This window comes from Brassica napus, chromosome C6, assembly GCF_020379485.1.
Source record: "Brassica napus cultivar Da-Ae chromosome C6, Da-Ae, whole genome shotgun sequence".
Lineage (NCBI taxonomy): Eukaryota > Viridiplantae > Streptophyta > Magnoliopsida > Brassicales > Brassicaceae > Brassica > Brassica napus.
Genome location: NC_063449.1, coordinates 47,190,717 through 47,204,490, shown reverse-complemented (window position 1 = coordinate 47,204,490; position 13,774 = coordinate 47,190,717). Strand labels below are relative to the sequence as shown.

General features: G+C 36.1%; 2 protein-coding genes across 2 annotated transcripts; one reads left to right on the top strand and one right to left on the bottom strand.

Moving 5' to 3' along the window:
• Positions 1-204: 204 nt before the first annotated feature.
• Positions 205-2,473, bottom strand: LOC106356009. The gene is made up of 2 exons (XM_013795862.1): positions 935-2,473; positions 205-741 (listed from the first exon to the last, which is right to left on the bottom strand). Exons 1-2 carry the CDS (start codon positions 2,471-2,473, stop codon positions 205-207), a joined length of 2,076 nt encoding a protein of 691 aa, XP_013651316.1.
• A 3,873-nt stretch (positions 2,474-6,346) lies between these two features.
• On the top strand, positions 6,347-10,564 carry LOC106357325 (exopolygalacturonase). The gene is made up of 2 exons (XM_048759990.1): positions 6,347-6,493; positions 6,583-10,564. The coding sequence occupies exons 1-2, from the start codon at positions 6,347-6,349 to the stop codon at positions 7,510-7,512; spliced, it is 1,077 nt and encodes a 358-aa protein (XP_048615947.1). The 3' UTR covers positions 7,513-10,564.
• Positions 10,565-13,774: the final 3,210 nt, after the last annotated feature.

Below are 13,774 nucleotides of genomic sequence, written 5' to 3'. Positions count from 1 at the left end.
AGAAATCTTAGAAAGTATTTGCACTTGTTTAGAATTTGCACGTTTCCATACACTATATTGCCAAAACAAATTAAAATTTTATTTGATAATTATGCTTCTAGAAAATATTAACTTATTAATTATAAAAATTAACTAATTATGTGTCTCAATGATTATATCTTTTTGATTTTTTTTTTAACACAAATTTCATTAAACTAAAAAACTTCAAAACCCTGTTGGGTTCAATACAAACGAGAGCTCATAAAGAGCTTGCTTAGCTAAACTATCAGCAACCTTGTTTTTTTCCCGGGGGATCCAAACAAAGGAAATATTCACAAAAGACATAGATAGAATAATAATGTCTGCAACAATCCCATAAATCTCTGCTACAGCATTCCCATCGTTGATTGCTTTAATAAGTTGAGAGGAGTCTGACTCGCACTGGATCTTCTGGATTCCCAGTTCCTTGCATTTGTTAATCGCTGCTCTAAGTGCTAGGGCTTCTGCGACGAGAGGTGAGGCCACGAAAGGCGCTGTTGAAGCTTGGGGCCATTGTTCTTGCTGGAAGGTTATCAGGTGACCAAGTCCTGCTGTCTGTGTAGCTCCATTCCAAGCGCCATCCGATTGCACAGAGGCAGTGTCCGTTGTTATGGTCAACAGGGGGGAGAGGGAGGCTCGTGATGATTGAGATGCCTTGCACTGTGCATTGGTCCATTCCTTTGCAGTTGTTATCGCTTTAGTTAATGTTTCTTCTGGGGTGCTCTGTTTTTTGTTAAAAATCAGTGTGTTCCTCGCGTTCCAAAGAGTCCATAAGATCCAGGGGGCCAAACGGCCGAGGACTAGTCCCGTGGGGGGGGGGGAGAGTATCCAGCGTGCATAGCAGCGGCCAGCCATTTGCTAAATCTATTAATCCACTCGAATCAAGGCTGTGTTTGAAAGGGGTTAGTTCCCATACCTTTTTAGCAAAGGTGCAGTGGAGTAGGAGATGATTGATAGATTCAGTCTCGCCGCATCTAATACACTTGGGGTCAACATCAATGTTGCGGTGGAGAAGTTGTTCTCCAACTGGTATAGCTCGGTTCATCACTTTCCAAAGGAAAAGTTTGACTTTCGGAGCTGTATGTAGGTTCCAAACCCCTCTTTGCCAATCAAAATCAGCAGGCAGCGCAGGGGGTGCCGGTATTATTTGATTGTCTTCGAGTCCCGTTTGGTATCCTGATTTTGTAGTATACTCCCCAGTGAGAGTACGAAGCCATATAAGTTTATCCGGAGCCCCAGACTTGCTTGGTTTGATGAGGAGTATCTTCTCTTCCACGAAGGGAGCTATCAGTTGGATCTTTTCTCTATCCCATTCTCCTGTGTTGTGGTCAATGAGCTCTGCAACTTTGGTATCTTGGAGCGCTTCAGCCACAGGTCCTATCGGTCTCTCTTGAGAGGTTAAGCTCAGCCATGGGTCGCTCCATACCTTTACTGACTCTCCGTTTCCAATGGCCCATCCAGCATTCCTTACGATTAAATCTCTGCCTATCAACACACTTCTCCATCCATGCAATGCGGTAGCCCGACATGGGACAGTGAGAAAGCCCTCATCGCTGCAATACTTGCCTTTCAGCACTCTGCTCAGGAGTCCCTCGGGCTGATTTAAAATTCTCCATCCTAGTTTTGCCAAAAACGCATCATTAAAACATTCAAAATCTCGGAATCCAAGTCCTCCTTTTCCTTTTGGTTTCACCATGGAATCCCATGAGACCCAAGCGATTTTACGAACTCCGTCACTACTGTCCCACCAGAATCTTGTCAATGCCGACTGGATTTTCTTCGTCAGGGATTTGGGCAGCTTGAAACAAGTCATCGCGTGGGAGGGAATGGACGTTAGGGCGCTTTGTAACATAGTCATCTTCCCAGCTGTTGATAGGAACTTGTTGGACCATCCGACGGCTTTTATCTTGATTCTATCGACTATCGATGTGAAGAGATCTCTTTTTCTTCTCCCGAAGTGTTCCGGTAGTCCTAAATACTTGCCTACTCCACCTTCTTTGTGTATAGACAAAATCCCCTTCATCACATCTTTAAGCTCAGTTGGCGTCTTCCTTGAAAAAGAGATGGAAGATTTGTCCACATTTATTTTCTGTCCCGAGGCCGTCTCATATTGTATCAGTATCTCTTTTAAGGCCGAGCAGCTCTCTCTTGTTGCCTTGACGAAGAACATCGTGTCGTCCGCAAAAAGAAGATGGTTTACTCGAGGACTCCCTCGCGCCACCCGCAGGCCTTGGAGGAGGCCTTGATTCTGCGCTCTATTACACAGCCCCGATAAGACCTCGCTACATAGGATAAATATGTAGGGTGATAAGGGGTCTCCTTGACGGATTCCTCTGCTCGGTTTCACTTTCCCTCGGGGCGATCCATTGATGAGGTAGGAGTAAGTGATTGTCGAGATACATTCCATTATCCAGCCGACTACCTGAGTGTGAAACCCGAGTCTTAGCATCACCATCTTTGATATTTACTGTTTTCCATTATCCAGCCGATTATACCTTTTTGATATTTACTGTTTTTGAACAAGAAAAAATAGTATATGAAACATAGCATAATGAGGTTAAATTTTTTTTTTTTTGAAAACTGGCCTTATAATGAGTGTAAATTACTATATTGGATCGAAATAATCCAAACTATTATGAGGTCACTTTTGATTATATGCACAACGCATCTTGAGTTTACCAATTCATAACTCGATAACCATAGACACCTTTGTAACAGAGATTAGAATTTCCACGATGACCCAAGAAGTCGAGGATAAGTTACATACGAATACGATGTTTCAGGGAGAGTTTCAACGTCCTCTATTCATTTCCCTTTTATTTTTGACTTATATTCATTCGCCAAATTTTTTTCGCAGAATGTAAATTTGTTACCGTTTGTACGGGTTGTACCTTTACGATGACGCTAATTACGTGTAATTATAACGATGCAAAAAATTAAATTGAGATATAACATATTCATTTTATCATTTTTCTTTCCTATTTAAAACCACTGCATGAATATATGGGATCATTGTTTCAGGACATTAATCAGTCAATTATTATTTCGACAGAAAAACATTATTATAGTTTTAATATCACAATTATCGTAATATATTTTCAGCAACCCAGGAACATCAGAAACATCAGCACATACAAAGGCAAAGTCAAGATTGGCTATACCAGATCAGAGTAAGAATTTGACTAAAAATCTTGACTAACCTGCATGTTTTCTTTTTGATTTGATCTCCTTTTAGGATTGTATTAAATACTTTGATAATTTTCACAAAAAAAAAAATAGATTGTTTCATTTATAAGCTTTTCATCAACATATTTTTAATATTTAAATATATTTCAATATGATCATTAAAATTACAAAATATAACTACTCATAGATATGCGTGTTACGAAAATTCAAGATTTAAAAAAAATTCAGATGAAGAAATATTTTTTTTCCTTTTCTGTTATTTTTAATGTCCATTAAAACTACTTCCTCCGTTTCATTTTAATTGTCGTTATAGGTTTATGCACATAAATTAATAAAACATATGATTTTGTATATTTCCAAAAGAAAAGCACAATTACCTATACACCTAACCATATTTCAACCAATAGAAAAATAAAGTAGAGAATCTTAATAATAAATTTTGCATTGAAACAATAAAACGACACTTATTTTGAAACGAAAATTTTTCCCCAGAACGACAATTAAATTGAAACGGAGGGAGTAGTAAATAGAGATGCAACTAGTGGTGGACGTTCGGGTTCGGATCAGGTATTTTAGATTTTCGGATATTTCGGTATAGAGGTGTAGAACCCGTTCGGGTATTTCTGTACTTCGGGTATTTTTAGTTCGAATTCGGTTATTTTAGATCGGGTTCGGATATTTAGATTTTGAAAGAAAAAGAAAATTTCATTTTTCAAGTTTCTTATATTTAAAAATATAACTTTCACTTAACTGATTTTTTATTTTTTAATAGATTGAATGATTAATATATTTGGACATAACATTTTAAAACATGTAACTTTTGTTAATTTTTGAAACAAAAAACTTGACATGCATTTTAAGTGAGTAGTAAATCATTTTCTCCATAATTATATGAATTATATTATATGAACTTAAAGTATGTGTAGTATCAATATAAATATTTTAAATAAAATGAGAGATATAAAATAGAAATATAAGGTTAGTAATACATATGTTCGGTTATCTTCGGATATCCATTCGGGTTCAGATATTACCCGTTTGGATATCCAATCTCTTCTAATTCAATACCCGTTCGGGTATTTCGCTACTTCGATTCGGATTTCGGTTCAGGTTTTTTGGATCGGGTTTGAATACGAGTTCGGGTATCGGGTAAAATGCCCACCCCTAGATGCAAGAGTGATCTATGGATAACCGTCGTCATATCTATATTATTAAAAGAGAAGTACCCATTTGAAAATGTTCTTACTTCATTAATTAAACTCCCCTTTTTTTTTGCTTGTCTTTCCAGTTGCATTTATGAAATATCCTAAAACGAATAAAACTGCCTAATTTATTACTTGTCTTTTCAGTTACATTAATGAAATATGCTTAAATGAATTTAAACTTTCTATTTTATTGTTTGTCTTTTTCAGTTACCTTAATGAAGTATCCTTAAATAAATTTGAACATAATGTCATTTAATCAACCAAAAAAACTCATGAGTTATCCTTACTTGCATAATTTTAATAACGAAGATTTTTAAAAATGTGCATCATTAAAATGTTACCTAAAACGTGCAGCACTAATATATAACATGCATCAATAAAACTAGAATTTGACTCACACAATTGTACGAATATTATTTTCAGTTGATTAAATTTAAAAATAATTATTTATTTAAAAAATATTTAAGAACGGCTATGTTTTTAAAAATTATATGGTATTATTTGCTCATAACTCATTTATCGTTTGATAAATTGTTAGAAAGAAAATTTTAGCATAATATAACTCAGTTGTCATTTGCTAAATTTATTGTTTTTATTTATATTTTTTATTATTTAATTATAATAATTTCATTTTATATTTGAAAGATAAATGAATTTTCTTTCAAACAATATTTTTGTAAATGTATTTTTTTAAAAAAATAATCAATTAAAATTGTTATTATCATTGAATATCATTATTTTTGACATAATTTGAGTTTTCGTTTACATCAAAACTTATCATATTTTAGGATAATTTTAATTTAAAATGTAATTTTCATATTTTTCAAACAAAATCTAAAAATATTTTTTAAATATTTTGTTATAATTGTTAAAAAAAATATTGAGTTGCATTTCAAATAAAGAGGTAAAGATATTAAAAATATTCTAATTAAAATATGTAAAATTTAATATTGTTTTAAAGAAATGGTCAAAATAAAAAAAATTACACATAAGATAATCATGATTTTTATTAACTGGACGGATCATTATTTATATGATATCGCACACGAAAGAAAAAAATTTGTTTTTAAAATTATCTAATTAACTCTATACTCATTTTTTAATAATTTTTATATGATATCACAAATTTGTAAAAAAATAGATAGTTTAAGATGCGAAAAAAAATATTTACGTAATGAATATAATATGAACGAATATTACAAATACGTCATTTAATAAAATAAATAATTAAAAACTGAAAATTCATATCCGTGCTGGCGCGCGGATCAGGGTCTAGTTTTGCTTTAAAATTGAAAACAGATCCAAAGTAATGATTTTTGGTTACATCTTAACCATATTTCCCAAATTAAAGCATCCAAGCCCCAACACAACCAGCCCTACGATACCATGTTTTGATGTCTTCAATTCCAATATTTAATACGTTGGGATATTTTCCATTGTGCTAACATGTCTTTGGCAAGTGATTTTCAAATTTGGCATGTTGTTTTATAAGCCGAAACTTAAATACTTGCAAATTTGATATTTATTTGTAATTTATTGATAATTTCAATCAACAATTAATCAACCAAGATTGGAACAATTTACCATATATACTGATATCTGTTTCAACAGGGAAATTGCAAATAACTCATTATAGTGAATCATAAGCAAATATTAGAAAGAAATCAATTATTTGGTATAGTTAAAGAAACAAATTAATTTGTATGGTTAATTTAGAAACAAATAAATTTGCATATAACTGAAATCAAGCCACTCGTATATCTTCTAACCAAAATCCGGTAACGCAAATCAAGCCACTGATACAGCCAATTCTTACATTAGTATCTAGAGATCCACTGACCATTAGTAGTAGTATATAACTATCATCAAACTCTTTTATTTACATATGTATCAAAAGTCAAAGACCAACAAGTACCTTTAAGAACAAGAAGGAAGAAATGGCTAACACCGTTTGTTGTCTCACGTTAATTTTGTTCATCGCTTCTCTAGCAAGTGGCGTTTCAGCCGCTGCTCCCGCCGGAAGAATGATATTCGACGTCCGAAGCTACGGTGCTCGTGGTGACGGCAAAACAGATAACGCCAATGTACTACATATTCTCATTTCTTAATTCTAATTAATTAGTGTATGGTATTGTTGATTAACTATTAACACGCGTTTGATTTATTGTTTTAGGCGTTTACAAGGGCGTGGAAAGATGCGTGCCAATGGAAAGGAAGCGCTAGAGTGTTCGTACCACTGGGAACGTTCTACCTCGGTGGTGTAACATTCGTGGGACCATGCCAAAATCGCATTAGTTTCATCATCAAAGGAACTTTGTTAGCACCTAAAGATGCTAACGCCATCAAACAAGACACGTGGATTATTTTCAGGTACGTAGACTATCTCACGGTCTCAGGCGGAGGCACTCTTGACGGCCAAGGAACCAGCGCGTGGCGACTCAACGACTGCACCAGAAACCCTAACTGCCGCCCTCTACCGATGAACATTGCTTTCCAGTTCGTGAGATTCTCGAGAATCAGCCGCATCAAATCTATCAACAGCAAAATGGGTCACCTCAACTTCTTCGCAGTGGAATATTTTGAGATTACACGTGTCAGTATTAGGGCTCCTGCAGATAGCCCTAACACTGACGGGATCAAGATTGGTTCGTCGCACCACATGAAGATTCACGACGTCTTCATTGGAACCGGAGACGACTGTATCGCGATCTTGTCAGGAACCACTAATTTGGATGTATTTAGTGTCAAGTGCGGACCGGGTCATGGGATCAGCGTTGGAAGCCTTGGGAGGTTTAAAGATGAGAAGAGCGTTTATGGAATATCAGTTAGGGACTCGGTCTTTACCGGTACGAGTAATGGAGTACGTATCAAGACATGGGCTCCTTCGGCGTCACGGAACATTGTTTCGAATTTTACTTTCCAGAATCTCCAGATGATCAATGTCGGAAGCCCAATCATCATAGATCAACAGTACTGTCCTAACAACCAGTGTACCAAAAATGTAACTTCCACGACAAGAAAAAAGTTTTTATTTAGTTTTAATTTAAGATGGTTTAATATGTTTTGTTTGTTTGCATGCAGTCCCATTCTCAGGTTCAGATAGAAAACGTGAAGTTCAATAACATTTGGGGGACTTCGACGGACAAAGTGGCCGTGAAGTTGCAATGTAGCCAGACGGCTCCTTGCAAAGACGTTGAGCTAGCCGGAATTAACTTGGTGCACCGTGGAGTTGACGGTCCAGCCACCGCTTTGTGTGAGAATGTTTCTGGTCGGACTCGTGGCAAGATTTCACCTCCATCTTGCATTTGATTGTCATTATTTTATTTTGTTATATTTTTCATTGCAACTTTTCTAGTTCTGTCAATTTCAATATGTAATACTTTGATTATGGCATTCGTGACCTTGAGAGTCAGAGAAATGGTCTTCATCTTGTCTTCTCTAAAGCTTCTTTCCAACGCCGCTAAATCTGAATTGACAAACATTTATTTTCACCGAACTCAAGCAACAGTTTACTACCTTGGAATATAAAAGCATACCACTAATCAGGTTATTTGCCTTCAAGCTGCATCAACAAAAAGAGTATATCTGATGGGTAGATTATTTCAACACACAAACTTATTACACTAACTACTACTATAGTTTCAACATCTCATACCAAATATTTACACTAACTAGTTAATACTATAGTTTCAAGTTTCAACACACAAACTTATAATATGACACAATACCTCATGCTATAAGGTTTTAACTGAAAAGTTTTAACAGCTATTCATAAAAATACATAGAAATTAAACTGTGAAACCAACTTCTTAACATTATAAGCTATGGTTTCAAGTTTCAACACAAATGTTTATTTTCACACAAAAAAATATGTTTGATTTTTACTGTTTAATTTTTTGACAAAGAAGTTTCACTTTGTCTCGACTGCCGACGGAAAAAACAAAAACTTTTACACGACTAATTACCAAACAATTTTAAATGGAATATAGCTCCGTTATTATCTTTTCTTTGCTGCAAATTAATTAACGTGTACGTATCACATAATGTGTGAACCACATATTTGCTTTGCTTTTCAGTGCTTTCACCCACCAATTTCTATACATTTTCTGTATTTTGCTATTTTCTATGTATTCAAAGTTAATTCAGGGTGGTTGTAAAAAAAAAGAGTTAATTCAGGGCGAATTATGTGAATACAAGTAATACTTAATCGACATATACATTCACTTCACATCACGTACAATCAGAACATGTAAATTAATCTGATTGTAATTAGATACCTAACTGATTGTTTATCAGTTATATATATACGTGTAGTAACTGAAGCTAAGATCAAGTATATTTGATACCCTAATGACGAATATTTACATCAATTGCAAGGAATATTAATGTTGACAACAAAATATACTAATGAATATTAGGATCAAAATTATTTTGCGCGATATATAATGCATAATACTTACATTAATACTACAGACTATAGTTAGTTGTACCATTTTTATTCGCCTATACAGCATTGGTGACATTCGGATCGGTCCAATCCAATCATGAACTGGCTTGTACATATTATGGTTGGTTTGGAGGCACTGATAAGATTCTTTTTATTAAAAAAACTTTAACTTAGGGTTTTTGATTCTCGATTGTGAAAAAATGAAAAAAAAAACATTTTAGTTTAATTAATAGCTAAAAGATTTTGGTAAATAATGTGGTTGAAGCAAGACAAAACTAGTCCAAAAATTTGTTGAAACCCAAACATAATTAATATTTTTTTTCCACAACATAACTAATATGGTAAACTCATAATTTTATAACTTTTTTATTGACACTTAATTTTCAAACATACTAAACTGAATTTGTTTTTAGCGACTATTTGCGTATGTGTAATGTATTATTAATTTATGATCGTTCCATAAGGGGATTTTATAATTGTGAGTCCATCAGTCCATGTGAGTAGTTTCAACCTGGAAAGTGATGGACATTATCACCTATAGCACACATGAGAGAACGGGAATTTTCACGTTTTGAATTACACCACCCTCTCATGCCTAACGAGTATCTTTATGCATGGACCCATTACTCCTTACTTGTCTCATCATATCTTAGTTACATACTAATCATATGCTAAAGGCATTTGTATTTGTACGTATCTGTATAGTTAGATTATGGTTATAGATGCAGCGCTCAGCTAACATATATTTAAAGCTACTAATTAATCATTGGACGAAGACCGACCAACATGTTACTCTAGTTATGTGATAATTTATTTCCATCAATGTGAATACAAATAATATATATAAACTATATTCAGTATCATCAACTGATTAAGGAGATCAAATGAAACCATTTACGTATAGCATATGATTAATCCAATAAATGAGGTAGACAGTGCCCTTCATTGATCAGAAGATCTGATACGTAGCCGACTTTTCATTTAATTAAGTTGCTAATTATGAAATTATTTGGTTTCTTGTATGATACACTTAATTATTGAATAGTTTAAACTATTTGTTAACTAAACTACTACGGTTTATGATCCGAACTCGATTATTATATCAAAAACATCGCTAGAACGCATGTCTCGGAGAATTTTATAATCTCAGTGAAAGCAATTTGCAGCCAAAGATCTGTGAGGTCATAAAGGTTTTGGCAGTTTTTTCAGGTAAAGTCGGTTGGTCAAACTCTCGAATGCTTCCACAATTCCATGCTATAGGCCTATAGCCTATAGCCTATATGATATATTGATATAGTGCATATTAATTTGTATGCACACTTTTTGGTAGTGTATATTAATTTGTATACACACTTTTTGGTAGTGTATTACAATAATATCTCCCTTTCTCCTTGAATTTTTCATATGGATACATGCTGCTTTTTCTACATGTTATCACATGTTTGACATGGAAATTCGATTGCTATTATATAATTGGCAATTTAGTTTTATATAAATCAGTCATTTCAAGCTAAAATCCATTATATAGTCTCAAATAAGTATATAATTTTGGGCATTATATCCAAAGTTTCTCAACAAGGTTTAGTAGGTTCAGATAAGTTAACAAAAACAAGCGACGACCATGTTACTCCTAATAATGGTCTTGCGAGCTAATCATAAAGAGAGTTTGTTGCTAGTTGAATTAATTAATGGCGATTGTTGGACCAACAGTATCCTACCTTTCAATGGATTTCAGTAAATTTATAGGCACTATTCATCTATATGACCAAGATTTTAAGTTATAATACTTTTTATCATTTATATATATTTGGTTTATGCATGTGCTGCTTCCATGTGGCCACATGAACTGAACTATATTGCACACAAAAAAAATTATACGTAACATATTGTAATTCTATACGATTAATTCTCATACATTATAGTTCAAACGTCAATCTCTTCTGGTTAGGGAAAACAATATATATATATATAATATATATGGTTTATATATGCGTAATTTTCGAAGTATAGCCATAAAAACAATACATTTTGGTGTATCCATTTTTAATATTTCGATTACATTATATGTTTCTCCATAAAATTCACGAATCGAATATTTTATTTTCCAACTCAACTCCCTTATTACAAAAGGGAGTTAAGCTTATAAATCTGTTGTGAAAATGGGGCATCTAATCGATCTGCATTTTCCGTTAATTAAGAATGAAATAAAATGATTAATTAATGGTGTATTTAGTGGACTGTGATGTATACAACCGCTTAGTTTCAAATTTCAAGTGGATGTTTACTCAAAAGATAATGATCCAACCAACCAACCAACTTAATTTAGCCACTTACGTAGTTTGATATAATTGAATCTCTTGTATATTTATGCATAAAACTTTATTCTACATAACCCAATAATCATACATGATATTTGTAATTCAAATAAATCATTTTAGTTTAGATAAATCGAATTGATTTCATCTCCCATGCATGTATCTCAATGCATAACTCAGTAGGAAATTTAACTATAAGAATTACCGACCACGACAGAGTTCTATCCATGTATGAATAGTAGAACGTAGGCACAAATCAATCTCGATGACTTATTGAAGAATAATAAAGCTTCATTTTTGCACATTGTGTGTAACGAACTCACGTAATGTTGTCATAATATTACTTTTTGTCTCACTTAAGCGCCTTTAATACAAGCAAGCCGCGAATTTGTAGTTCGCCTATACTACTTAGATACCTCAGTAACCTTTTTCTCTCCCAGGCGACTTTATCGAGAGTGTGCAATATCCAGCAGTCTGTGAGGCCCACCACCTAGCTCTTTCCTATTGGCTGTTGAATATTAACCTGCCCATTTCAAATCTTTTCCTCTTTGGGAGATATCCTTCGGTTAATAGGAAGTCTTGAACTCTTATTCTCCGGGTTCTTCCCCCAACCCGTGGTCTGCGGGACCGCCGTGCAGCAGCTTGTCAACCGGAGCAACTCCCACCGGAGACATGAAAGACTTCCCACCGTGGACAGAGTCATGAACCTCTGATGCTCGCAACTAATATACTCCATCTCTCACCTGTGTTAGAAGAACCTTATCTGAAACAGCTTCAAACCTTCTTACCCCCAACCATCCTAAACCCACCAAAGATTACCTCAACCACTAGCTACAACTGAAGCATGAGCAACATACGCTTCTCTGTCGCTGAGAAAGGAAAGGGGGTGACTGCTCCCCAAGACCCACCAAGAACTGCAAGAGTTAGAGTCCCACCAGTGACAACTCTGAACTTTTGCGTAAACACTCTCTCACCCTCGTGGGGAGAGTGACTAACCCAAAATACCAGCGGATGTGGTCTCTCATTGCCTTCTTTGGAGAGCACTGGAAGGTCGAGACGGCACCAGTGGGTGCAGATCTAGGCCAAGGATGTTTCCAGTTCCAGTTTGCATCTGAGAAAGACCTACAAAAAGTCCTCGATGAAAGACCCTACCACTTTGCCCATTGGATGCTCATCCTTCAACGATGGGAACCTTCATTGTCTCCAAAATTTCCGAACTTAATACCTTTTTGGATCCAGGTCCAAGGTATCCCTCTCCACCTATGGTCAGACGTCGCTCTAAAATCTCTGGCCAATGACATAGGTATCTTCGACAAGGTTGAGATAACATCAACGAAAGCTCGGATGAAAGTCCTAATAGATGGTCTCCAACCCCTCATAAAGAAAGCAACGATGGAGTTTGACACTAGAGAGGAAGTTGAAGTAACACTTGTTTATGAGAAGCTCGAGAAGCACTGCTCCCTCTGTCTCATGCTTGACCATGAGAAACTAGACTGACCTACAGTTGTGAACAAAAGTTTCCAGAGTCACGAAAGAGCAAGTGAAGCCAGTAAGCGAGAGCATAGCAGAAACCAAATACACGACGCTTACCCTGAGTATCACGCAAGAGCTACCTCCCACTTCAACTCTCGTAGCCAAAGAGACAACCACCGAAACCCTACTCCGGGAGAGGACAGACACAGAGCTGAGAGAGAAAAACCCATCTACTCTGGTGGTAGTAGACAAAGATCCCCGCCTCTGAGAAATAGAGAATTCAATCTCCCTTACTCCCACAACGAGCGTGCTAACTATTACAGCCCCAGAGAACTCAATGAGACGAGTTCCGTCCACTCTAGGGAATACAGGAGACCGCTCAATCAGTAGTCTGATAGAACCCTTTCCGATAAACCACTGTCTCACCATATCCAGAAGAACACTTCCCACAGGCAGATCTGGGTGGAGAAACCCTCACGCCCAAGGGAACCAGCACCTGAGATGATACCTCGCAGTGAACACTCAGCGTCCTCTAAACCACCCTATCAACAAAACGAAGATATGGCTCCGGATACGGTTTTAAACGCTGCAATGACGGAAGTCAGGGAGGTTATGAACAACTATACAAACTGCGCAGACCCTGTTGAAAGTGCAGCCAGGAAAGAACGCTTCCGCCTTGCGGAAGAAGCTGGTGAAGTGGTAGAAGCTGCTAACCTGATGCTTAGAGTCCCACCATCGAACAACCCACATAATGTAAATCCAAGCGTCCTCCGAGAAAACCTGTCTCCAAACCCATCTAGAATCCCTGCTACCATGCGACTTGGGCCAATAAGGGAAACTGAGGAGGACCCTGTGACCCCCCCCCCCCCCCTGAAACACTTCCAGTGGCTACAAAACGCAGATCTGGAAGACCTCCTGGCAGAAGAAATGTAATCCTTTCGCCACTTAGCTTCCTGGGTGTTGGAGTACGTCGCCGTACTATTTCAAAAACCCAACCATCCCCACTGAAGAGAAGAATCCCTTCAACTATCCCTCGCAGAGAGGTGAACATTCGAAAAAACATGAAAACTAATGGAGCAGGTCCTAGCACAATTCACAAAGGTCCTAAGGTACCCAAGACATCAAAGGCA

What these genes read in the sequence shown, in the direction of transcription:
- LOC106356009 (XM_013795862.1), bottom strand. Translation starts at nt 2,473, where the DNA reads ATGGTGATGCTAAGACTCGGGTTTCACACTCAGGTAGTCGGCTGGATA. An exon ending in ACTGCACCTTTGCTAAAAAG is followed by an intron (nt 742 to 934) that starts GTATGGGAACTA and finishes AACAAAAAACAG; the next exon opens with AGCACCCCAGAAGAAACATT.
- LOC106357325 (XM_048759990.1), top strand. Translation starts at nt 6,347, where the DNA reads ATGGCTAACACCGTTTGTTGTCTCACGTTAATTTTGTTCATCGCTTCT. An exon ending in GCAAAACAGATAACGCCAAT is followed by an intron (nt 6,494 to 6,582) that starts GTACTACATATT and finishes TTATTGTTTTAG; the next exon opens with GCGTTTACAAGGGCGTGGAA.